Source organism: Chroicocephalus ridibundus, chromosome 13 (assembly GCF_963924245.1).
Source record: "Chroicocephalus ridibundus chromosome 13, bChrRid1.1, whole genome shotgun sequence".
Classification (NCBI taxonomy): domain Eukaryota; kingdom Metazoa; phylum Chordata; class Aves; order Charadriiformes; family Laridae; genus Chroicocephalus; species Chroicocephalus ridibundus.
In genome coordinates, this window is record NC_086296.1 from 12,521,138 (window position 1) to 12,546,186 (window position 25,049).

The 25,049-nt window shown below is 43.7% G+C and overlaps 1 protein-coding gene across 2 annotated transcripts in view; it reads left to right on the top strand.

The window, feature by feature from the left end:
- The window catches only part of GCN1 (GCN1 activator of EIF2AK4), a 43,653-nt gene that overhangs the window by 197 nt on the left and 18,407 nt on the right, over positions 1 to 25,049 (top strand). For both annotated transcript variants that reach the window (XM_063350902.1, XM_063350903.1), the window contains exons 2-32: positions 2,332 to 2,434; positions 2,983 to 3,046; positions 3,626 to 3,757; positions 4,935 to 5,043; positions 5,731 to 5,829; positions 5,911 to 6,045; positions 6,568 to 6,636; positions 6,723 to 6,831; positions 7,248 to 7,322; positions 7,584 to 7,712; positions 7,943 to 7,993; positions 8,400 to 8,498; positions 8,784 to 8,957; positions 10,521 to 10,673; positions 11,433 to 11,525; positions 12,595 to 12,670; positions 12,849 to 13,008; positions 13,929 to 14,118; positions 14,238 to 14,362; positions 14,701 to 14,879; positions 15,055 to 15,148; positions 15,910 to 16,023; positions 16,220 to 16,418; positions 16,901 to 17,056; positions 19,981 to 20,162; positions 20,423 to 20,503; positions 21,021 to 21,164; positions 21,963 to 22,090; positions 22,275 to 22,464; positions 22,877 to 22,947; positions 24,156 to 24,321. In XM_063350902.1, the coding sequence (XP_063206972.1) occupies positions 2,332 to 2,434; positions 2,983 to 3,046; positions 3,626 to 3,757; positions 4,935 to 5,043; positions 5,731 to 5,829; positions 5,911 to 6,045; positions 6,568 to 6,636; positions 6,723 to 6,831; positions 7,248 to 7,322; positions 7,584 to 7,712; positions 7,943 to 7,993; positions 8,400 to 8,498; positions 8,784 to 8,957; positions 10,521 to 10,673; positions 11,433 to 11,525; positions 12,595 to 12,670; positions 12,849 to 13,008; positions 13,929 to 14,118; positions 14,238 to 14,362; positions 14,701 to 14,879; positions 15,055 to 15,148; positions 15,910 to 16,023; positions 16,220 to 16,418; positions 16,901 to 17,056; positions 19,981 to 20,162; positions 20,423 to 20,503; positions 21,021 to 21,164; positions 21,963 to 22,090; positions 22,275 to 22,464; positions 22,877 to 22,947; positions 24,156 to 24,321 (3,849 nt within the window). The remainder of the gene's footprint in view (positions 1 to 2,331; positions 2,435 to 2,982; positions 3,047 to 3,625; positions 3,758 to 4,934; positions 5,044 to 5,730; positions 5,830 to 5,910; positions 6,046 to 6,567; positions 6,637 to 6,722; positions 6,832 to 7,247; positions 7,323 to 7,583; positions 7,713 to 7,942; positions 7,994 to 8,399; positions 8,499 to 8,783; positions 8,958 to 10,520; positions 10,674 to 11,432; positions 11,526 to 12,594; positions 12,671 to 12,848; positions 13,009 to 13,928; positions 14,119 to 14,237; positions 14,363 to 14,700; positions 14,880 to 15,054; positions 15,149 to 15,909; positions 16,024 to 16,219; positions 16,419 to 16,900; positions 17,057 to 19,980; positions 20,163 to 20,422; positions 20,504 to 21,020; positions 21,165 to 21,962; positions 22,091 to 22,274; positions 22,465 to 22,876; positions 22,948 to 24,155; positions 24,322 to 25,049) is intronic.

Consider the following 25,049-nt stretch of genomic DNA (forward strand, 5'->3'; position numbering starts at 1 on the left):
GGAGGGAAGGCCGCGCCGGCGCTGCCCGCCGCAGGGAGGCCGCAATGGCGGCTGGGGAGCCCGGGCTGAGCCGCCGTTCCCTCAGCGGCTGCCGCGGGCGGCTGTGGCTCGGAGGGGAGCGGGGAAGGGCGCTGTCGCGCTCGCGAGGGTCCCGCCCGCTCCCGGAGCGAGTGCCGGATAAACGGCCGGCACAAGGCGGCTGTTCCTCGTGTGCGGCTGCCGGCCCTGCGCTCCGGGCTCCCCCCTGCTGGCAGCGCCTCAGCGGGGGCTGCGGCCGCCCCCGCGGCTGCCGGGGGTCCCGTTCAGAACGGGGGAAGTCGAGCGTTCTCCCCGCGCCCGGCCTGCCGGGGGGAGCGCTCCCCAGCGCCCGGACAGCCGGGATCGCTGTTACACCCCGGTGGGCTTTTGTCTGCAGCTCGGTGCCTTCGAGGGGGATGTTCCCAAGGCAAATCCCAGCCTTCTCAGCAGCAGGTCCTTACTAGGATAAATACCGCGTTTGTTCTCTGTATTTGTTTGCAGCAGCGCTGCTTGTGTTCTGACTTTGTAACGCGCATATGTATACATCCTAATAAAAAGAAAAAGCAAATGGGTGAAGCGTCTCTTCTGTGGAGAGCGGGGAGTCGTAGTTTGTGCCATCTGGGTAAGGCACTAAGCTGCTTGGGAAGTTCTGTGGTGTTATACGTGATTTATATATTGCATTTCTAGACTGTAAGGGTAATTTTAATGTGTTTTTTCATGTCTGTACGTCTCCCTGCTTGTGATGAAGCAGCATGAGTAAATGCAGCTTGCTTTGAATTTGCATGTGATGAACTCATGTAATTGAAAGGTCTGAACGAAGAGGAGCTCTTTAATTGCAGCTGGTTCTGTCAGTTCTGATGATAACGTCGTCCTCCACAGGTCGACCTGTATCCTGCTGTTCAGAGGTGCAGTTCTGCTTTCAGCCAGTTTTTAAGGAGAGCTGAGGGTGTGAGGTGGTCACAGGGTCGGGGCGGTGTGGCTGGCCTCTCCAAATCCCCGGCAGCCGCTGTGCAGGGTTACCCTTCCTGCGCCTCGGCAGCAAGGTTTCACTGAGAGCAGCGCTCAGAAGGGTGGAGACAATGGCTGCTTCTCAATTGCCTGGTTTCCTGCGCTTAGAAAAAGGCTTGTGGCAAAACTGGTAGAGTTTTGCCTGAAGAGGGAAGGAACAGTTTTGATGAGTTTCTAAGGGCATGCTTATTTGCTGCCCTTCCTAAAGATGATGATTATTAAGATCTGAAGTTGCTTAGTTTTAGACCTGAATTTTAAAAGCCTTTCCTGGAGAGCCGTGTTTTGTTTTATATAAATGCAGGAAACCCGTGAGCGTAGACCGGGCTGAGCCCTGTTCAGTCCCCACAAAGTCTTTCGTCTTGCAGGTCTTGCAAAACTTGGAAGTTCATGGAAAGGGTTTCGGTAGTTCAAGGAGCTGGTTACTGAGAACTTAAGCTTCTTGCTAGTCTTTTGAGACAGCATATCTCACCGTCTCAGTAGCGCTTGATAACCGAAACAAACTATTTACAGGAGTTAAACTTGGGGGGGGGGGCATCCTGTGTCCCTTCCTGCTGGCAGATCCAGGTGCACAGTAGCACAGGCGTGACAAATATTCAGTTGTGTGATGGGATTTTGCGTTTTGCTTGGGTGACCTTGGGTGCTACTGATAGCACGTGGAAGGAGTTTGATAGCGAGGCGCAACCTTTTGTAATCTGGCAAGTCCAATTTACAAAATGCCTGTGATGTACTTGTTAGTTCTGGAAAAGACTGAAGGCGAGCGGTTCGTGCTTTTTTGGGGCCTGTGTACAGAATTTCACAACTATTGGCAGCCTGAAACCACAAATCAGTTTTTCAGGAAGGGCGGCTACAGTCAGCCCTGGGTCGTCTGCAGTTAGAAATGCCCCTTCAGGGATGCATGGGCTTTAGGAGGTAATACGCAATGAAGAGCACCTTCGCGTTCTTGAAGTGCATTTTTTTGGGTTGCTTTTAAAGGTCCTGTACTCCAGGCTATTGATCTTACCTCTCCCTCTGTCCTACTTTTAGAGGGATAAACGTATCTTGCAGAGCGTGAATGCTGTGACAGGGACACAGGTTAACAAAGAGAAAGCAGTCATCCTTTCATCCTTCAGCCGAAGGGGGAGGTTTCTGAGTTCCATCGTGTATGATGTACATTGAGCCGTTCCGCAGCAGATAAGACCGTGAGTGGTCACATTTGGTCACTAAGAGGTCGCGTGGTGGCAGACGACACGTTTTACTCGCCCTGGCTTTGAGTTCTATGTGTTGATATCGAAGGCAGTCTGACGTTTTTTCCTCTCTGTGTTTTAGATTTCTGACACACTGAAGCGGTTTGCGGTAAAGGTAACCACAGCCAGCGTGAAGGAACGGAGAGAGATCCTCAGTGAGCTGGGAAAATGCATTTCTGGGAAAGGTAGAAGCTTTGGAGTGATGTTCTGGTTACCAGGGTGGGGAAGAATGTTAAAATATTTTGTTTCATAGGCTGCGTGAAGCTTGTGGGGTAGCGAAGCAGGGGGCTGGCGGCGTTTGGAGTGTGCTTTCTCACAGTGTGAATTCTAAGCATGGGTTTTGTAGGTAACCCAGAACTCCAGTTACTGGCATGTGTGCTTTTCCAGTTAGTGGTACATGTACGTATGTAGAGAGGGGGAGAGTATGGAAGATTTTAGATAGTCTTAATAAAACAGCTGAAACAAATTTAAAAAAAAAATCTTTCTAATTTCTCTCATTTTCTGAAGATAACTGTGAATTAGCACATGTTCCAATTTTGCCCTTATTTTTAAAAATATGCATAAAGTGTATAAAAAGGGAGAACTCTGACTGTGATCCTTGCAAACAATTTCATGGATGTGTAGGGGCTGTGAGCAGTTCACTGATTTCAGTTGTAAAGTGAATGATGTTTGTGTTGAAGATTAAGAGCTCAGTGATTTATGAAGAAATATTTGGAAATATAATCTGTTACAGATCTTCCAGAGGGTGCAGTGAAAGGCCTTTGCAAACTCTTCTGCCTTACTCTGCATCGATACCGGTGAGTAAGTTAGTGTAGAAAGGCTGTATTTAATCTGTTGGTATTTATGTATTTATTAGTTAAACTGGTATGGAGCATCTGGAAATGTTAGCATGCAGTGTCACATAGATGCATGACATTGAAAGATGCCGTCTAATAATTAGGCTGTCAAGTTACGTTTGACATTAAAAAGTTTTACAATGCTTACCTTGTGTTTCACTTTTAATTTTGAAATGAAAACTTGCATTCTGTGTTCAGTCTGTAAGAATGCATGCCTGTGTCCTTGCGAAGCAAGACTAAGGTGTCTTTTAGACGTCTTTTAGATCGGATTAAATTGTGGCCTGTTGTAGAGAAGCTGTTCAGAACCCGTGTTTTCCTCTGCAACCTGCCGGATAGCCTCGACATAACTTCTGCTGGCTGAGGAAGGGAACGGAGATTTCTGCCAGAAAGTTCTCCTCTTCTTGGAACAGCAAGGCTAAAATAACTATTAGCTCGACAGCTGAAATGAGAAAGCAGAATCCTTTGTGTGATGCAAGTGTAGTAGTATGTGTGGTGTTGGCAGGATTTGTTATGTTCACGGAGATGTATTTTTCTTTCTAGCGATGCAGCATCCCGCAGAGCCCTGCAGCTGGCGCTTCAGCAGCTCGCAGAATCCCAGCCAGATGCAACAGCAAAAAACCTTCTGCAGTCGCTTCAGTCGTCAGGGATCGGCGGCAAGGCTGGAGTTCCCAGGTGCTGGATGAGTTGCTTTGTGTGGAAGTTTGCCGAGTCGCTGGTAGTTCGTCTTGTATTCAGAATGATTCTTCTGTTGCTGCTTGCCAGAGGTGTTAAAAACATTCGGAGACGAAGCTGTTAATGACCATTCAAGTGTTCCTTTCTTAACTCTTCAGTCTTCTGTGAAAGCAGAAAGACTACCTTGGTATTACTGCCGGTGGATTGGGTCTGAGTTATAGTTTTGCCTTCAAGGAATAAACTCTTTTATCAAGAAATAGTCTCCGAAATGATTAGGAAAGAGAATTTCCTTGTCCATTGGTGTTCATCTGGTGGAACTCAAGACCTTATCATAGATAGGAAGATAATGAAATTTGAAGCTGAGCTGAGAAAGATGCTACTGTTTTATTGTGGTAGCATCTGGGAACATCAGTGGTTCCAAAAGGTGACTTAGGGAATTGTTCAGCTGATACAGGCCACAGAGAGCCGTCCTGCAATGCCTCCATGGAGGAATAGAAGTGTAGCTTTTAAAAAAATATCTGATCTTAGTTTAGAGGCTTGCGGTGATATGATATTTACCCTTCAGTCACAGTGGCTGGCCTTGTACCCAAGGAGACTTTCTACGTTCTTTCACTTTGAGGTAAAGGTCAAAATGGGATGAGGATCCTCAGGGAGCTGGGAGGTGGGATCCGTTACCTGAAGTGGAGGGAGGAGGTGAGAGTTAGCAGAAGCCACCACTGAGTAGTGTGCCAGGAGGGAACGAAAGCTGAGAAACGATTTGGCAGTCTAAGGCTGGGAAGCTCTGACAGTAAAGATGAGCAGCAGATGAGAAATCTTGAGTCACTTTTTGGGCACTCTCAGTTGGCAAAGTATTTAACTCTCATTTCTGTAATGCCACTGGGAAGATCCAAAAATGGTCTTTCTTATGCTAAGTTTTTTCATTTCCAGCAAGACGAGATTTAGCCTCTTTTGTGCCATTCAGAAGTTCTGCGTGTTAAACAGGAGCTGAAGCACATAGCTTCTGAGGGCTAATTATTTCCTTTAAAAGCCAAGACTTGCTGTGTTTTTCTGTGATAATGTTGCCTCGCTTATAAGGTGGTGTTCTTACTTGGGCAAAGATGAGTCTGTTACGGACTAGTAGAGGTAAGTTACGTATTGGGAGCTGTAGATTTACATCCTTCTTCTGTTTGTACAACAGTAAGAGCAGTGGATCTGCAGCTCTGCTGGCACTCTCCTGGACATGCCTGCTTGTACGCACAGTCTTTCCAACACCTGAAAAGAGACAGGGAGAAACATGGAAAAAACTGGTAGGTTCTTTTCAGTTTGCAGAAATATCCCTTCCGAGATAAGGACTTAAATATTTCTAATGTCTTTAAGTTGCTGAAACATTGCAAATAATTTTGAACATAACTGACAATGTCATGTTAAAATCCAGGTTTACATTACAATCTTTTTTTGCTTTCTGGTGTGTTTTGATCTCTCCTATTTCGCTGGAGAAAGCAAGAGGTGTATAAAGCCTGAGCGTGGGGCAGTCTTGCTCTGCGCGCTATGGTTCATACCAGTGTTTGTAGACTAGGTGGGCTAGTGGTGCCTCCAGGGTGCAGTCTGCAGCGTGGCCTGAATTCCTTGTGCCTCCCTTGAAGTAGTTGCACGTGATATTCTGTCATATAGTGACAAGTAGCTTTTTGCTTGCTTTTCACCTACATTAGCGACCTGAACCTCTGACCATGCTCATAGCATCTTGGAATATAGTTGGAACACATTTTAAGAAGAGCTATAATCTGATATAAATTGCCATTTTTAAAGTCAGAGTTTCCAAAACTGTTATGCGTGGTTCTGCAAAGTGGTGTGTGTGGGGTTGGAAGAACTTACAAGACCTAAGGACTTTTTCCTAAGCAGATCCAGCTAATCAGTTGCATCTGACACATCTTTTTTGATATGAGCTCTCCGAGAAGCAGGTTCATGAAAGTTTTCTTGGCTGTTTTCTTTGTCAGGTGGAGGTTCAGTGTTTGCTCCTTTTGGAAGTCCTGGGAGGTTCTCATAAGCAGGCAGTGGATGGGGCCGTGAAGAAATTGAACAGGCTGTGGAAAGAGGTGACGTATGCCTTACGTGACCATATTCAGTAGCTGTTCTAGGTTCTCTTGTGTTAATGTGCCTTTCTGTTTTCTCTTCAGAACCAAGATCTGGTGGATCAGTACCTATCCGTCATTCTTGGTCTTGAACCAAACCAGAGTTACGCTGCAATGCTGGGACTTGTGGTGCAGTTTTGCACAGCCCAGAAAGAAATTGATATTATCGAACGATACAAGGTAAATCTGTTGTACTGCTTTTTTTTTTTTTTTTGTAATAAGTAGTGTTGCTTCTCATGATGGAGAAGAGGGTGGACAGACGTTTCAATGAGGTTGGTACTTTGCGTCTGCCCCTGGTTTCATTATCTGCCAATTCAGTAGTAATGCACTTATGACTACAACAGCTGGGATAGATTTATAGAGGAGGAGCCAGATATGTGGCTTTTTGCTGTGGCCTGTGCATTTATGTAGGTGGCCAGCGCTGCAGCTTTCCTGCTGCACCTGCACCTTTTCCTGTTGTAGGAGTGGAAGACAGCATTTACCTCTCGTGCATTTTGAGCGTTGGCCTGAAGGGCAGAGCAGAGCGCGCTGATCTCTGCTTGGCTGTCTTATGTGAGGATGGAAGCAAAGCTTCTGCTTAGTGGGTAGGGCTGCCTTTTGGAGGAGAGTGAGGTGGGGTATCAGGCCTGGCTTCCTGATGGTGTGCAGGGAGCTGTGTATGGGTTGTGATGTGGCTGTAATTTGGTGTTTCTGCTTGTTCAGAGTGCTCTCCTGGATTTCTACTTGAAGACCATCCTTATGAGCAAGACAAAGCCTCAGAAGCACGTGCTGGTGAGACATCCTGTTACAGAGCTGTCTGTGCTTTTGTCCTGTGTGCAATGTCCATTGCTGTGCTGAGTGCTTTGTTCCCTTTGCAGGACAGCTGTTCCCCGCTCCTTCGGTACGTGTCTCATGCTGAATTCAAGGACTTAGTTTTGCCAACTCTGCAGAAGTCCCTGCTACGGAGTCCTGAGAACGTGATTGAAAGTGAGTCTGTCATCTCTCTCCATTGCTCTGTCAAAGAGCGTGAACAGTTGTTCGTTAGATGTCTGGAGTTGCCGGGGGAGTGTGTATCTCTGGACTATGCTTTTGGTCCTGTGAGCGCAGGCGGCAGGATTGTCTGGCATCTAAGGATTGGATGTGGAGAAGCAACATCTGTGGTGTGATCCCAAGTGTCTGGGTATGTGATAGCTACTGTTTGAACTGAGGACAGAATTTCACAGCTGAGTGCTAAGAATAATCCTGAATTAATCTGTTCATTGGGAATCAATTTCAGGGTTTTTTCATACTACTCCTTACTGACCCTGTCTGCTCTTGATGTCTATTGTGGGGAAGGGTGTACTAAAATGCTAAAAACGGTTACTTAACAAAATGTAATATGCCATTATCTCTTCTGTCTTCAGCAATCTCTTGCCTGCTCGTATCTGTGAACCTGGATCTCAGCCAGTATGCTCTCGACATTGTGAAAGGACTGGCCAGTAAGTACGCTAACTTCTGGAGGGAGTGTTGAATTCAGAATAAAGCTTTCTTCCAACTTTCTGGTAGTACCTGTAATGGTGTGATTACTGTTGAAGAAGTTGGTTTGTGTGGGAGGGAAGATGATGCTTTAAGTTGTAACCGGAATAGTTCACGTGACAGTTCCAGAAGCTGAGTCAAGCCACATGTAAACATATGTCTTTGTCTTGCTAATTTTATGCAGTTTGTTGTAGGGAATGCTTAATTTGTGCATTATTTTCTAGGTCATCTGAAATCCAACAGCGTGCAACTGATGGATGAAGCAGTTGTGGCTTTAAAGAACTTGGCTCGACAGTGTAGTGATCCTTCGGCTGTGGAGTCGCTGGGCAGACACCTTTTTGCCATCTTAGGGGGTGAGTAAATTGTAGGGTAAGCCGCTGAAACGAATAAAGGTTTGCCGACTTCAGGGAGTTTTGTGTATTGTTTTTTCTGTTGTCTTTAGCTGGCTGTATGGTAAGGGTGGCCCAACTTGGGTCATGGGTAATGGGGCAAGCTTTTGTATTTTTAGAGAAGATTCTTGATGTTGCACGTGGCTGTTGTCTGTCTGTAAGTAAGCTGTCACCCATTTGTTTCTTGTCGGCAGGCTCAGAAGGGAAGCTGACGGTTGTTGCTCAGAAGATGAGTGTCCTCTCAGGTGAGTCACTCTCTGCTTCTCTGGTGGAGGAAATTCAGCAGAAGGCTGAGTGAAAGGGATCTGTACTTAAACTTTTAGGATTCCCTGCCTGTTGATCTAAATTGTCTGTGGTTAATGTCACAGAGGGTGCTGGATACCGCACACCAGTTCTTGACTTTCTCTTCAAAGGAAATAAGTGGCTGGTAGGCTAAAATGTTTTACGGAAGGAAGATGACTGTATCCTGGGTAAAAATGAAGGCAGAGGTCCTGCAGTGTTGGTACTTGGTGGGTGTTACATCCAGATGTAGTGACGAGAGAGAGATACCTGTGCAAGGATTGAAACATGAAGGGTCCTTCTTGATTGTTTTCAGATTTTGCAGCAAGTGCTGTTAGTTTGGGAACTAATGAGAGAATTCTGCCCTTTCAGGGATTGGCAGCCTTAGTCACCATGTGGTTTCTGGATCCTCTAGCCAAGCTCTGGCTGGAACCGTGGCTGAGCTTTTCATCCCTTTCCTGCAACAAGAAGGTGAGACCTCTTGCCTTCATTCTGGGTTTGCTAAGCTGCTTTCGTCTTGAGCAGGATTTTCATATGGCCTGTTATTCAGGATAAACCTGGATTCTTGCATGTTGTGTTAGACTTTATAATCTGTTGCTCTGTTTTCATGAGCCCTGGAGAGAGTTTTAGAACTGTCTCTTAGAAGCACATCCCTTCTTTTCCTGCCTTCTCCTGATGTTGTTACCTGCTTTCAGTTTTACGTTCCTGTGTTTTATGCAACTGCTGTACTGACATGAGCTCTGTGTTACTTCCTAGTCCATGAAGGCACGTTGGTTCATGCAGTCTCTGTCCTGGCTCTTTGGTGTGCTCGGTTCTCCACGGAAGTTCCTAAGAAGCTGATAGAATGGCTAAAGAAAGCCTTTAGCCTTAAAACCTCTACTTCAGCCGTGAGACATGCCTACCTGCAGTGCATGCTAGCCTCTTTCAAAGGTAAAATTGTGCAGCTGTCAGTAACTCTCTTGACTGTGTGGCTTAAGAGAAGAGTAATCAGCTTTTGTACTTCCTGATATAAGTAGATAGCTGCATAGATTAAGAAGATTTTGTAAGGCAGTATCTGTTCATCAACCTCCTTTGTATTTCTCCTTAAACTCTCTTTTCCCTTCAAGCCTCCAAAGTTGGTTTGTCTCCTTGTATTACTAGCATTTACTGCCCATCATGCTGTCTTTTCATATACCCCCAAAGTAGTTTTTGTTTGCTTTATTTTTGTCTTACACTTAAATTGTAAGGTTTTCAGCTCAGGGATTGTGCTTTTTTTTTAATGTAGCACGCAGCATGCTGGGATCTTGGTCTGTGCTTTTGGCTCTCAAGGGTTTTAAAAAAAATTAATAAAAATTAATGTGTTTGAAATTAAGATCTTCAGAAATTGTAAACTTCTGGTGATCCTTTTGAGATTTGCTTGTATTGCTCTTATCCTCTTTGACTTCAGCATTTCATCCATGGGTCAACAGGCGATCAGTCTGGTGCCTGCATGTGAGATCTCTTTTCTTGTCGATGCAGTGTGAATCAAAAGGATGGTATACGTTTGCTTTAAGAGGTCAATAGCCCAATCTGTTGTATAGGTACAATGGATTAGCCATCACTTTCTCAATATGGTTATGAGTGAAACTGTAGTTCTAGATTTGTCTTTTGTAGCTGCCAGGAATTTCTGTGCTATCATAGGGCTGAAAAAGCCACTCCAAAACTACTTTGATGTCACAGGATGGTGGTTCTTCCAGAGATGTCAACGTGGCAAACCTGAAGTTGCTCATGCTTGCCATGGGCAAGGGGGATTACTTGTGAGTGGTGTGTGCAGCTATTAAAGGGATCAGGGCCCAAGACATTCGAATTCCAAAATAATTTACTGGGCACTGGAATGCTGACTACTGTTGCTTTGACCTACCCAATGAAGCATCCAACTGGGACATAAAGAAAATAGGTATTCTAACTCAGAGGAGTTAGCTAAAACACTACCTGTGAATACTTAACATGGAAAATCACAGGGTCTTTTGTTTCCTTTTTCAGTATTGTGTGTGCAGTGTTGCTTCTGGAAATACCAGGAACACCTAGCTCAGTTTCTGTGGAAGCAAGGGTCGGGGACCAGTGGGATTCCTTGACTTGTGAATGTTTGAAGTGGAACAGATGGTTGTGGCTTGCCAGGAATTTACTTTCACTCTCTTAGGGAAACACAGTCTTTTAAGTCAGACATCCTGTGATTTGAGTCAATTCTTTTAATGTAACTGAATTAGCATTTTCTTTCGCATCCCTTGAACAGAAACATGTATTGAGACAGGACTGTTTTATCTGTGAGGAAAGGACTAAAGTGATTATCATCTAGCTTTTCATAGTTATAATGATAGTAGTGATTGGCAAATAACTCTGGGAGACTGAGAGTCTTCCCGGTATGTGTCTGGTTCCTTTCCTTGTCTCATGACAACAAAGGACCATTGATACCCTTGTGATGTAAAATATGAAGGACCATGTTGTTTTGTAATTTGTCTCTCTCTGTCTCCTCAGGTGACACGTTATTACAGGGCATGGACTTGCTGCCAATGCTGATCCAGACAGTAGAAAAAGCAGCATCTCAGAGTACTCAGGTTCCCATGGTAACTGAAGGAGTTGCTGCAGCTTTGTTGATCTGCAGGATGTCTGTAATTGAGGGACAAACTGGTAAGGTCACAAAACATCTAGTAGAATCCAATATAAGCAGGTTCTGAGGGTTAACATTTTCCTTGACAATGTGCATGAGATACTGTTCCTTACTCTGTGTATTGCTTCTGTATAGAGAAGCAATATTTTGTATTTTCGTAAACCAGGAAAGGATTTATTCCCATCTTTCTCGGTTATGTCAGTGAAGAGTTTTTGCTGTTACGTGCCTTTGCAAATTACAGCTTCCATTTGCTTAGGGCAGTATTCCTCTTTATTCTGATAGAAGTTGTTCACCCAGTCCTTACAAGCTAGGGCTTGACTGATGCATTAAAAGTATTCTCTACAAACCACCTTTGGAAAGCACGAGGACTGGAATTCTGTCTTCCGTTAGAGGATATTGCAAGAACTGTCTGAATTCACACATCTGCCAGGATATAAAATTCAAGTGTGTTCTGTATGTCGAAAGCAATGTGCCAGTTTCCTCCTTGCCTTCATTTTTAGGAAGGGTCACCCTATGAAAGATTAAGATGAAACAGAGTTTACATTTCACAAGTGTTTGTCAGAGAAATATATATATTGTCAGTATATTTCCAGTATACTTTTGGAAATGCTTATAGATTTGAATTGAGAGAGATGAGAGGCTTTATAACTGAGGACAAGTAAAGCTGGAAAAAACTTGAGCGATTTCAGGAGACAGAATTCTGCTGTATTTTATGTACACTGGTGAGTTCTGCCTTATTTTGAAACATCCTTGATAGACATCTGTTCTTTTCCCGTCAGAGTCTAAGCTGAGTGGTTTCTGGCAGCTGATTCTGGATGAGAAAAAACAAATTTTTACATCTGAGAAGTTCTTGCAGTCTGCATCAGAGGAAGGTAAATTCTCAGTTATTGTATATCCAGTTTTAACTCCATTACTTAGTACTTACAAGAGCTACTGTTGCTGTTAGCCCTGCTATGTGACCCTTGGAGGATCCAGTTTCAGATTAAAATGAACAATGTGCGCTTTCAGAAGTACATTCAGACTAGTTGTAGTCTAAGCTTGACAATTAATTAATTTACTTCTTAATGAACCTGAGTTATCAAACTTTTATAATTCCAAATTTGTATATTCTGTAAAAGTCTTTCCAATACGAAATGTGCCTGTGTGGTACCCCAGTGCGTAACTAAATAGTTGCAGCCAATGTAAAGGGTGTGGAGAAGCCTAAAACTAAGGAGATGGGGAAAAAGGAAAATAAGACTGGAGAGCAAAACATGTAGTTGAAAATCTTAAGATATATTGGGGAAGAGTAGTAACAGATAGTAAATTAATTGAGCTATGTATTAGTGTCTCTATGCTCTATTTTGTTCTCTTGTGTCTAAAGACTAATTGAAAAAAAAAAAATGGAATGTGCCCAAAAGAAAACATTACTGGCTATATTTTAAACTGAAAGGTTTGAAAATGAGTTCATGAATCGTTTCTCTGAAATGAATTCATTTATCTTTTGTACCAAGCTTCGAAGAGGTAAAGTTTTCTAAATGGGAAATAACATAATTTCATCCCTGTTTCCTGAAGGCAGCGTGTATATCCATTCATTTTCCTTCCCGAGCCTGCAGGTATCCTGAAGCAGCACAATTGGGATTAGCAGCACTGATGCAGCGAGCATGCTGTTTATCATTTGGTTTGCTCTGTTGACATAGACAAAAATAGGTCACACTTACTGGTCAAAAAAATTCTGCTGGGATCCAGCTAACAACAGTTCTATTAAACCACGATTCCGTTTCCAGTCTTGGCAGATCTGAGTTGGACTTGTCTCTGGCTTCACTGAGAAGATTATATAGAGGCTCAGTGTGGGTAGCCATTTTCATGTGTCCCTCTTGCTGTTTGTTTGTTTTCAGGTAAAAAAAATAAATCTGGTTCCTTATGAAGTCTCATGCTATTTTAAATATTTGTCTTTTCCCACAGCAATGTGTACAGTACTGCAGCTGACAGAGCGCCTTCTCTTGGATCATGCACAACGGCTGCCTGAAAGTAAAGTTCAGTACGTAGTCTGCTCTTGCTGCCACCCATCCCTGACTTATCCCTGAACGTTAATGCGGGCCGTTGGGAGGAGGGTGGGCTTGTGACTTTGCACAAAACATTGAACTTCTGTGCTTTTATGTCCAGTTGGTTTGCAGAGCTGCCTCCCTTGCTAAACCTGTTTATTTCCCTGTTTGCAGGCAGTATCACCGTGCCCTTGTTGCAGTACTGCTGAGTCGGATCTGGCATGTTCGAAGACAGGCCCATCAAACAGTTAAGAAGCTCTTGTCCTCTCTGGGAGGGTACAAACTGGCCTATGGGCTCTTGGAGGAGCTGAAAGTGGTTCTCAGTTCTCACAAGGTGAGTAGTCAAGGAGCCTACTCTCCACTTCGCCAGTTGTTTGTGTGCTGCCAATCACCTCCCTACCCTAGACTGGCTGTTAGTATTGACATACAGCGTGATATGAAGATGATTCAGTTCCAGCTCTGCGATCTCCTGGGCTGCCACTTCTTACTAGATTACTGCATATTACTGCATCAGTGTCTGTGGTGTGCCTGGTCTTCCTTATACACACAGAAGACATGCTATTCAAATTTATTTGGATAGGAAGCTGCAGTTTTACATGATGTTCTATTATTTTAATCCAAATTTAATCCCTGCTGGAAGACCAAGTGCTTAGTTTCTTTCTTGGTATCCTGGTCCTTTGGCCCTGGCTTATAGCTTAGGCTGCCTATTTAAAACAAAAGTAACATAAATACTTTAGCAGCAACTATTATCAAAAATAAAAAGAAAATAAAAAAGGAAACAGTGAGTCCAATATCCTTGGGCATGCTGCTAAGCCAGCGCCATTCCAGTTGTGTAATAGATTAAGTTGCATTAATTAGGTACCAAGGCTGGGACTTTGTAAATAGTCTTCCCATGTCACACATACAGCCTGAATAAAGTGGTTTTGAAAAGATACTGAGTAAAATTGGACTGCAGAAGTTGGGCATACTGTTCCCAGCCAGCTGGTTCAACCTTTTCCAAAGTACTCTTTGCCAAAAATGATCGTTTTAGTTTTATTTTACCCCTGCTTGCCAAATCTAGTATAGTCCTTCGTTCTTAGTCTTTCTGTCACTGTCATCTCTGTGCTTTGGTTCCACTGTTACCCTTTATCCCTTCTTTGCTTTGAAAACTTCAGGCTGTTGGCACTGACAGAGGGAGGCGGTTGTTGGTGTTCAGTGTGGTGTTACTGTGGGGAAGGCTTGCTGTGATGTGTTAATGACAAGTTGTCTGCTCAGGTTCTGCCTCATGAGGTCCTGGTGATGGAGTCAGGAGAACTGTCGGAGCTAGGAAAGACATACATTCCTCCCCGCGTCCTTCATGAGGCACTCTGTGTCATCTCAAGTGTGGCAGGGCAGGATGTGGATTCTGTTGAGCCCGAAAAGCTGGCTCTGGAGATGCTGCTGGTGAGCCACCATCCATCTGTAGGTACGTGAAGGGATAAGACCGCTGTCATGGATAACGTGGGGTTTTTATCTTACCTTTTTTTTTTGATTATGTTAGCAGTCTGCTTCATATTTATTATGCTTATTTATTCTCTTTGCTAGTGGCAGTGCAGCCGGGTCTTTGGCCAGCCCTCCTCATCAAGATGAAGATAGATCCCAAAGACTTCATTAGCAAGCACCTGAATGACATATTACCCAGGATCACTGCCTACACTCCGGAGAACCAGGTGATAAACTTCTGCTTTCCTTGTGTTAGTTTTGGGAGATACTTTGGAACAGGGCAATTTTCTGGAGGAGTTAAGTACTAACTGATCTATGAGGATGGAGATCTGTCTAAAAGGTGGGGAAAAGGCAGGTTCAAAGAAAATGTCTCCAATGAAACGGAGCTGGGATTTAAGGGCGGAAGAATGTGTACCGGCAACCGAGTAGAGTTCTAGATAAGATTCAAGTACCCAGTGAACAAGGAATTAGAATATAATGTGGACTCCCTCAACAGGGCATACTTTTTTTGATACAATTTCAAGAAATATCAATAATAATGTTTTTCCCTTTGTTTTCTTGGTAGTCGTCTATGAATGCAGTGGGATCTCTTTCTCTGCTTTCACCTGGTAGAGTGCTCCCACAGCTCATCAACACTATCTCAGCGTCAATGGAGAATCCAGCTCTCTGCCAGGTTACTCGAGAGGAATTTGCCATCATGAAGACACCAGAGGGAGAACTGTATGACAAATCTATAATACAGAGGTAAGACTTTATAATTTCTTTTCTCTGTGCACCTGGGGATTAATTGCCGCTGACATCTAGCCAGCGGGTGAGTGGGTTTGCCAGATGCTCTTTCTGGAGAGGAGCTCCTGGATTTGTTGTGCCCGGATCTTAGTCCTGAGCAGTGCTGATTCTTTTCTCTACTTTTCCATCTCAGTGCTCAACAGGATAGCATGAAAAAGGCTAACATGAAGAGAGAGAACAAAGCCTATTCCTTCAAGGAACAAATCATTGAGCTGGAGCTGAAGGAGGTGAGTTGCTGGGAACGGGAGGGCCAGGCTGGTGTCAGAACCTTCACTGCTGTCTCACATGTGTAGTTTCATGGCTTCTGGCATATGTGTGTACACTGTTGGGAAAGATTCTCTGAACTTTGAATACCTAAATGTTGTCTTCTCTTACACCTGCATGCATCAGTTTCTTTTCTCTTTTATCTGTGTTTGTTTCAATTTATGTCATATTCTACTTGTTTGTGAGTGCGCTTACTGGTTGGTAGTATCTGTATTTTCTCTTCATCTCTTGTTCAATGTATCTCATGTAACTTTTTCGATAAGGGTTGTTAAATAGGTGCTTCCCTCTTGTTGACAGCCGGCAGTTCTGTTCAGTCTGGCCAGAGCAATGGGTGTAGGTGGGGGGAAGAATTTGATGAAAGGAAGGGAATGTACCAGGTTGACTGGAGCATTCTTTTAGTGCAGGTTGACTTGTGTTTGCTCTGGGGAGGATGACACGCCCTTCCACTGTAGGAAGAGCTGGACAGCTCTTTTTGATGATATCAAATAATTTGTGACCTATTTAAACATGAGAGGAACTGATGTTATGCTGCTAATGGGACACTAAAGTGTTGTTGATTTCCATTCGTGTCTTCACTTAAGAGTGAGAGGCTTGGAAGAATATTTTGATGCTCTTTTAAAAGTAAATTGCGAAAAAAACAATGTGTCCAACTTTCTTCTCTACCTAGTTAAGGGAATGTTGTTAATAGTTCCTGGTTAATAATGTCCATGTCTCTTTATTGCAGGAGATAAAGAAGAAGAAAGGAATAAAGGATGAGGTGCAGCTGACTAGCAAGCAGAAGGAGCTGATGCATGCACAGCTGGAAAGGGAGTCTCAGATAAGAAAACGACTGAAAGAGGTAAGTTTTGATGGTCTTTTTTGCCAGCTCTGCAGCTATCATGATCCAAGTCATTTTGATAACAGGAAAATGGAGTAGCGTAGAGAATATTTGGCAATAATTTATTTGTTTCTTTCATTAGGAATTAGATTTAACAACTTGATTTTTTTTCCTGATGAATTTTTTATGGTAACCTTTTGAATTGTTTCTCTTACAGCTTGATAATGAGCTGGAAACAGCCCTAGGACTCCTGGACACTGTTATAAAGAGAAAGCCTCCTGGTCTAACTCAGTACATCCCCGGTCTCATCGGTTCCTTCTTGCCACTTTTTCGATCGCCTTTGGCTGCTCCAAGGATTAAGGAACCTTTTCTTTCCTTAGCTTCCTGTGTCATGCCTGCTCGACTGAAAACCTTTGGTAAGTTTTTGCAGTTGCTATTTAAGGGCAGGGAGCACTAATTTTATGGCAGGGTGGTGAAAATCCTTGCTCTTACAAGCCGTGGACCATAACCGCGTACCACAGACAGCCAAGAGGAAAAGCCACCCTGGAACAGTGCTTAGGGAGGTGACTGTGACATCCCAGAGATCCTGCTGCTGCAGAGGACTGGGTCCAAAGACAAGGACTTGTCTAGTCATTGTGACCAACTCTCAGGAGCACTTGGTGGCAATGGGACTGTCTCCCCTCTGCAAAGTTTGGAGGATGTGAGTGTAACTCATACATGCGGGTGGGAAGGAAGCCGTCGCCTATTAGCCTTGGGGCTCTGCTTCCTTCTCCCTGCCTCTTTTGCAGCCTGGGCTGTTGCCCAGAGCTTAGTTATAATTCCTGGGTCTGTGTTCCTGTTTCTCTCAAGAAATGTTTGGTTTTAGTCCTCTCATGGATTCTTTATTCTTTCATACCAGGTACTTTAGTGAGCCACGTGACCTTGCGCCTGATGAAACCAGAATGTGAATTAGATGAATCCTGGTGTCAAGAAGAGCTGCCTACTGCTCTGAACAGAGTTGTTAGCTTGCTGCATGCCCATACCATTCCTAGCCGAACGGGCAAGGGAGAGCCAGGTAAAGAGTACTGTAGATCCCTCTGACGCCCGCCCCCCCAGCAATAACTCTGTGAGCTGTTTTAGTTTTGATGGTTTGTATAATGTTTTATAGAGGAGACTTGACTTCTCTTTTTTTAAATCTGATAAGACTTCATAGATAAGAAAAACCTTAAGGGTTTTTTTTGCAGTGGTAGTAGTAGAAATGATGTTACAAGTATAGTAAGTGTAGAAATTAAATAACAGTATTTTTCCTTAAAATGGTTCATACAGAAATAATAATAGCGAAATTAAGCCTCATCTTTGCCAAGGACAGTTCCTACCTTTCAACATCACTTAGCATAAGTGATTCAGTGAGACTAAGTGGAAGGACAAAATGATTGCTTGTTATCTGTGATCTCAGCAGTGAAGTGCCTGTGGCCTCTGCTTGTTTGCTGTGTAGTGCTGCAGTTCATGAATATTTTATTCTGGCACGGTTGTAGAAGAAGCAGTTCTTTCCCACTCTGTAACACGAAGACAAGCACCAATATTTTTGCAGTGCAAGAATATGATCTTGCACTGCAAAAATCAAATCAGCTTTTTTTTCTTGAATTTTTTTTCTTTTTTTTTTTTTGTTACCCCCACTGGATTAGTTTTAACCTAGATGACTTCCAGAATCTGCTTCACAATGCGGTGCGCAAGTACTCGTACCACTACATCGAAGATAATAGTACAGGAGAGAGAGGGTAGGTCTGCTTCCTTTGGAGGCGGGGATGGCTCAGGCTGTCCTAACGCATCTGCTGTGCTGTCGTGATAGAGGGGGTTTGTTCAGGCTCTGGAGTTGTCCACCATCAAGCTCAATCAAAAGCTGCTGTGGTAGATGGTTTATAATTTTTTAAAGGAAACGTAGGATTCCGTTTGTCTCCTACCCCAGTAGTTCAGTTCTCCTCTTGCTGTTCTGTTGCCAGATAGTTGTGTGACGGTGGCACATGTAATCCTCACAGCTGAGTAGTAGCAATCGACCATGTTGAGCACCACTTCAGTGCTGAACATCTCAAGTGATAATTCAGTGTCTCCACTGTGCAATTTATTTCCATAGTAAGTGCAAATTCATTAACATTCAAATCCATTTTCAGGCTTATTTCCTGAAAGCAGTGAAAGTATTTTCAACCCTTGTCCTTCAAAATTTCCTACAGTGCTTAATTAAAGGAATATCTGATATTTTTTTCACTTCTGCAGGAGAAAGGAAGTAGGTTCCATAGTGCTTTGTTGGACAAGTCATATTATATTCCCAAATGATTTTTCCTCATTTTCCAAGTTCCTTTGAGTGTAGTCTTGCAATATTATTTACCATGACACCTCCGAGAGACCATACCTCATTCTAATGTTGACAATAAAATTTATCATTCATTGCTGAAATGCCAAGATACATTTTATAATCTTTTTTGTATTGGTCAATACCAGCCTTTGTGTTAATAGAACATTTATGTTCTAGATAAAGCTTTCTTCCTCCTGCTGCATATAGAATGACAATTGCTTAAGCCTAAAAATATCTGGCCAATAATTTAAAACAAAACTAACATAAAAGCAAACAGATATTGAGTAAAAAAAAAAAAAAAATCCCTCATCAGAGATGGAGGGGGTTTTACCTAAGCTATTCCTGTTAATAGCTAGGAGCTCACAGTGCGTTTGGTATTTAATATTTCTCCCTTGAACTACTTTTGCAGTATCTGTGCCCTACATAAGCTGACTAATACTGCAGTATTGTATCTGCAGTGCTCTTCATCTGCATCTTAGAAATTTAAAATCTGGTGTTCTCTTACAGCACAGATAGAATGTAGAAAGGAACAGTCTTCCCTGGCCATCTAGTGCTTGACATTTAACTGGGCCAACTGGAGGTCTGGAAGGAGCATTTGTTATGTCCCACAGCCAAGCCCCTGTGGGAAGGAAGGATCAAAATCTTTAACAACAGGAATCCAAAAGCTTTATTTTTTTCAAGGTGGGGGGGGAGTCGAGACTTGCAGCAGAGTTAGAGGGACCTTATTGTCAGGAATCCAGCTGCAGGCTGGAATGACAGGTTAGCTAGGTTGGTAGGAAGTGTTTAAAGGGAATATAGGTGGCAAATGGGCCCCTACTCTGGGACAGATGAACTTTGAAAGTGAATTAGTTAAATTGTATCAGATCCCTGCGTGAATCCTCCTGCTCAGAAGTAAAATTGACCATAATTTTTTTTTTTAGTTCATTTTAATTCTCAGAGCGTACACACAATCTTAATGCACTTTAAATAACAGATTTTGTTTCACCTTTGGTTGTGTGATGGATTTGATTTTGTGTCCTGTCCCCCCCCGCCTGCAAGTATTTCCAGGACAGACAAAACTTCAGTTTTGCCTGTCTACTTTAGTCTATTCAGTTGTTTCAATTTCACCTACAGTTTGTATTTTTGCACTGTCAAAGCATGGGAAGTAATTTGGAATCTTAATGTGACATTAGTTAAAGCCAGCTCATTGGTGTAGTGACCAACAACATTAGGTGGAACCGTAGAATCGTTTAGGTTGGAAAAGACCCTTAAGGTCATCAAGTCCAACCATTAACATAGCACTGAAATGCCAAAAGTCACTGCTGGAGCCACGCTGTTGGTACCGTTAAGTGAAGTGGCAAAGGGTAGAGGCTAACAAGGGGCTGGCTGCATGCCCTGCTTTCAACAGGCTAAACTTTGAGCGCGGTAAATCCAGACACACAGGAGGCAGTGCCCTTTAGACCGCGTGTTTCTAGGGGCACAGAAATACTTCGGGTCAGTTAGCATGTGTGTACCTAAGGCTGAATGAAGCTGGCTGTGTCCGTTATGCTCTACCAAGGTGTAAATCTTACACCAGTCGATATTCTAAAACAAAGACATGCTTAGAGTTATAAAATCTGGGAATATAACAAGATCAGCTGTGCGCACAGGTTTGTTTTTCCTTTTTGCAGGTGCTGCCCCATTGTCAGCTCCAGCATTTTCCTTAGTCTTTCCTCTCCTAAAGACTGTTATGACTGAGACACCTCATGACAGTGAAGACAAGGAGGAGTTTCTGGTCAAGATTCTGCAGATCCTTATGGTCCACGCTCAGTTGAGATCATCAGCAAATGGCCAGGCTTTGCTGGTGGATGAGGTGAGTGAGAGCTGTGGGGATGAGATGACCTCCTTCAACAGTTGTTCGGATGAGGCGTGGGGTAAAACAGCTAATGTATAAACTGGACAAAGCAGATTAATTCTACGAGTTAAAGTTAACAAGGTAAGATTGTTTTCTGTCACGGGTTTCGGTTACCTGTCCAGCCATAGGTTTTGATTGTGATTTTTATAAGGAGTGTCATACACAGGCAGGGTACTTTGGAGTCACAAGACATGACTTTTCTCCCCACAACCTTTCAGAATGGCCCAGAGTTGCTGCCCCGGAGGGACATGCTGATTCTGCTGACCCGGGTGATAGGAACGGGTTCTCCACGGTTACAGGTGAGTCCTCGGCTTCATAACCACAGCCAGGATTCTGCCAAATTTCATCAGGATCTAACTGAGGGAAATGCACCCACCTGGTTTAAGTTTCTGAGGCTGGTGCTTGATGCCAGTTTTCTCCTATGCTTTGGTATTCTTCTTGGGATAAAATGCCTTTATCTTTTTTCCTGTGGGTTTTTATTGCACAAAACATATTCTTCAGTTTTCCATGGGTAATGTTTTATTCCTTTTCTAGGGCCTTGCTCTGGCAAAGAAATTTAGTAGTTGCTCCCCCAAGTAACCAGCAGTAAACTTTGTTCTAAGGGATGAGATGGCAGAAAGGTCAAAAATAACAAAAAGGTGAAGGGTTGGACTGAACTCATCAGTTCTCATTTTTGTCACAAACCCTTGCCACTGTTCTTTGAGAATTTTTTCTCTTGTGATAGCACTCGGCCCGCACCCTACACTTGGCTTTGACCAAGTGCATAGAAGCAGGTGGTGGTGGTGGAATCTCTAATGCTTCGTCACGGCATTTTAGGTTTTGGCTTCCAATGCACTGACCACCCTGTGCACGAGCAGCAGCGGGGAGGACGGCTGTGCCTATGCAGAACAGGAGGAGGTCGATGTGTTGCTTCAGGCCCTGCAGTCTCCGTGCATGAATGTTCGAGATGCAGCTCTCAGGGTAGGTGGGAATCATTCAGGGTCACTCTGAATTCCTTAATTTTTTTGGGAGGTGAATTTTCTCTAACACTGAGAGGCTTAGCTATGATGCTGGTCTTTGGGCAATATGTCTGCAGAAGGAGACAGTAGCTACTGAACAATAATGCTCTAAGTAATGCTCTCTGTGCTAGATTTATCTTGCAAAAAGGAGTACTCTGGGTCTGTCCACGCCTTTGTTTTAAGACAGGTGTAATTATGACAACTTAGAATCACAGAATCATTTAGGTTGGAAAAGACCTTTAAGACAAGTCCAGCCATTAACCTAGCACCTTAACTTAACACCTATTTACAATTGCATAGAGCTTAGTCTTAACAAGAGGAGCTGTCAAAAAATTGCTGTGTCTGTACTGGGCCCAGTGTTTTTGGAAAGCTTGAGGCTTAGTTGCTTCTGAGGACATAAAAAAAGGAACTAAATAACAAGGACGTTTTGTTTTCTTTGCCGTGGAACAAATTTCAGCTCAGCTCTCAGCCAGCTGAGTCTCTGTACTTAGGAGCAGAAAAGACTGCAGTCACCAGAGCACAACCTAGTGCCTAGTTGCCTCTCTGCAACCTGCACAGGGAGTGCTGCTCTTGAGTTTCACTGTCTCACCTGTTAGCAACAGGAAGTCCTTGATCAACGCTGTCAGCGTGCTGCACAAGCAAACATGAATTTTGACACTTCAAAACACTGAGAGATTGACTTGGCAAAGGTTTTAAGTATTTTAAAGTATCTGTTTCTAAAGTCAGATCCTTGCACTGATTCTCCTGTAAACTAATTCAGGGACTGATGGAGCTACAAATGGTTCTACCAACCCCAGACAGCGATGAAAAGAATGGACTGAATCTCTTGCGTCGCCTTTGGGTAGTAAAGTTTGACATCGAAGCTGAGATTCAGAAGTTGGCAGAGAGGTAAGAGTTCTTCCTGTCTGAATGGATTGTAAGGGGACCTCTCCTCTGCTCACCTCCTGGAGCTCCACTGGCAGGGGCTCTGCCTCCTGCAGGTGGAGGGCAGCTTCAGGTCACCCTGATATTGCATATAGCAGTGGCTTCTCATGCTGAAGGGTGATCCGTCGCTTCTTTGTGTGTGCTGCAGGTTGTGGGAGTCCATGGGTCTGGAGCTGCAGCCCGACCTCTGTTCTCTGCTGATCAAAGATGTCATCTACCATGAAGAGGCAGTGCGACAAGCAGGTGCTGAAGCTCTTTCCAGAGCTGTCGCTCAGTATCGAAACCAAGCAGCAGAGGTCATGAATAAACTTACAGAGATTTACCAGGAGAAGCTCTATGTAAGTACTCTTGTCCTAAGGGGCTGACAGGCACAAGCTTGTGCTTTATTTTATATTGGTTTTCCTTTTGTCTGTCTTGAGGATGTGCATGAAGCCTACTGTTGCTGTGTTTGAGCTTATCACAGACTTCGATGTCTTGAGCCTCAAGTTATCAGCCAGTAATGGCACCATTGTACAGGAGGAAGATATGCCTTAGGTGATACAAAAGGACTGTGGCAGAGCAGGGTCAGTCTCAGTCTTTTTGGGCCTAAGCTGCCTCTCTGCTTGGTTTTTTTTTTACCGTGCTTTTCCGCTAGCGGATCACACCTCTGTGCAGTATTATAAAATGGCATTGAAGGTATGGCTGACAGTATTCTCTGTGTGTGTGTGTTCCTTGGAAAAGGCATCCTGATGAAATTTTTTCTCCTTGCAGAGGCCACCTCCAGTTTTGGATGCTTTGGGACGAGTGATATCTGAATCACCGCCTGACCAGTGGGAAGCAAGGTACAGTCATCTTCAGATCTCATCACTTGCCGTGCATCCAAATGAGATGTTCCAGATTTTTGTTTAGAAGTTCAGGCAGCGGAGAAAGAAGGGAGTGGTAAAGGAACAAAATATATGCAGCTGTTTCATGCTGGTTTCGTGCTTCCTTCTGGTAGAGAATACTTGTGGCCCTCAAGCAGGCTGGGCAGGCAAACTGAAATGCTCTCAGTCCCATTCAAACGTTGGGTGCTATCTTCTCTACGTCCTCCTGATAAGAACAGAGTCTTTCCCTCTCAGACTGAGTTTTGTCTTATCTTACTGGATTCCCACCTCTGTATGGATAATTCATTGTTTCAAGAGCAGCAGTGCGAGCATTAATGAACTGGACAAATTCCAGTTTGGATAATTACTTTTTGTCTACTTGCATGCCCTGTATAGGTTTAATTGAAGATCATCTCGTTTGCTACCTGTCTTAAGCTAATCTGTTCTTCAGTACTGCTGTACCTTATGAAGAACGACTGAGGGAGCTGGGGTTGTTTAGCCTGGAGAAGAGGAGGCTGAGGGGAGACCTTATCACCCTCTACAACTACCTGAAAGGGGGTTGTAGAGAGATGGGGGCTGACCTCTTCTCCCTGGTGACAAGTGATAGGACAAGGGGAAACGGGTTCAAGTTACGTCAGGGGAGGTTTAGATTGGATATTAGGAGACATTTTTTCACTGAAAGGGTTATTAAACATTGGAATAGGCTGCCCAGGGCGGTGGTGGATTCACCATCCCTGGAGGTGTTTAAAAAAAGGGTAGATGGGGCACTTAGGGACATGGTTTAGAAGTGGCTCTTGTCAGGGTAGGCTAAAGGTTGGACTAGATGATCTTAAAGGTCCCTTCCAACCTCAACAATTCTATGATTCTATGATTCTATGATTCTTGTTGTAGAGCTGCTGTATTTCAGCAGTAGATGAAATGATCCTGATGTCTGTCTTTGGCCCAAGTGTCTGTAGTGCTTCATCGGGATAAAAGTCATTATATGGCTGAAGGATTGTTGTCCTTTTGGGAACCTGCAGCATGGGGCTTTGTAACGAAATGCCTGTGGGTTGGACACTCTGAAGTTCTTCTGTTTCGTAATGGTTCTCTCTCAATTTCTGTAATGTACTACTGATAGCATATGTGATTGAGACCTCAAGCAAATTCTGTGTGAAGTCAGTAAGCTCACAAGCTCACCGTCTTTGCAGGTGTGGCATAGCTTTGGCGCTCAACAAGCTCTCACAGCATCTGGACAGTTCTCAGGTGAAGCCCCTCTTTCAGTTTTTTGTACCGGATGCTCTGAATGATCGCAGTCCTGAAGTCAGGAAGTGCATGTTAGATGCAGCTCTTTCAACACTCAACACTCACGGCAAAGTAAGTCTGAACGTTTCTCTCTCATGCAGTGGAAAAAGATGGAATGAAAATGTAGATACTGTGTTGGAGCCCACAGATTTGGTTTTGGTTTGGGGTTTTTTTTTTTTTATTTCTTAGAGGTTGCTGTTACTTGTAACAGCTGAAAACTTTCATGTAGTAGGAATTTTTGTGTGTTAGGAGTTGTTCTGTTAGTGTCTAGTGTTGACTAAGTGTAGTTCTTCCCTGTCGTTGCTATAAAAAAGAAATAGCCCTGAATCAACCAGAGTTAAAATGGTATAAAACTAGAGGAATAAAAGTAAAGTCAGACCGCAGATCTTTTAATCCTGGGAACGTGAGAATTCCTTTTCGGGCCTCATGCAGAGCAAAACATGAAAGCTTGCTGATCGTTGGCTTAATTAAACTGAAAACAACTAAGTCATTCAGAGAATCGAGGACCATCCTCCTTCTCACTGCTAGCCTTTCTCCAGCAGGGTTAGATGCGGAGGCGTGCAGGGGGGAAATTGCTCAGCTTCTGATTTCCCCATACGTGTCCTTCACCTCTTCCAGACAGCCCTCTGCATTCCTGTTAAGTCCAAGACAGTTGGAGTATTTTCATATTAATTCTTCTGTTTCTTAGAAAAGCAGCGTGAAGTTTGTTTCATCTTTCTTTCTGTTCTCCTTTTGCAAATGGAGCAAGCGAAAGAGCAGGCACTGATGTTCAGGCCGGCAGTCTTGCCTGGTAGCTTGTG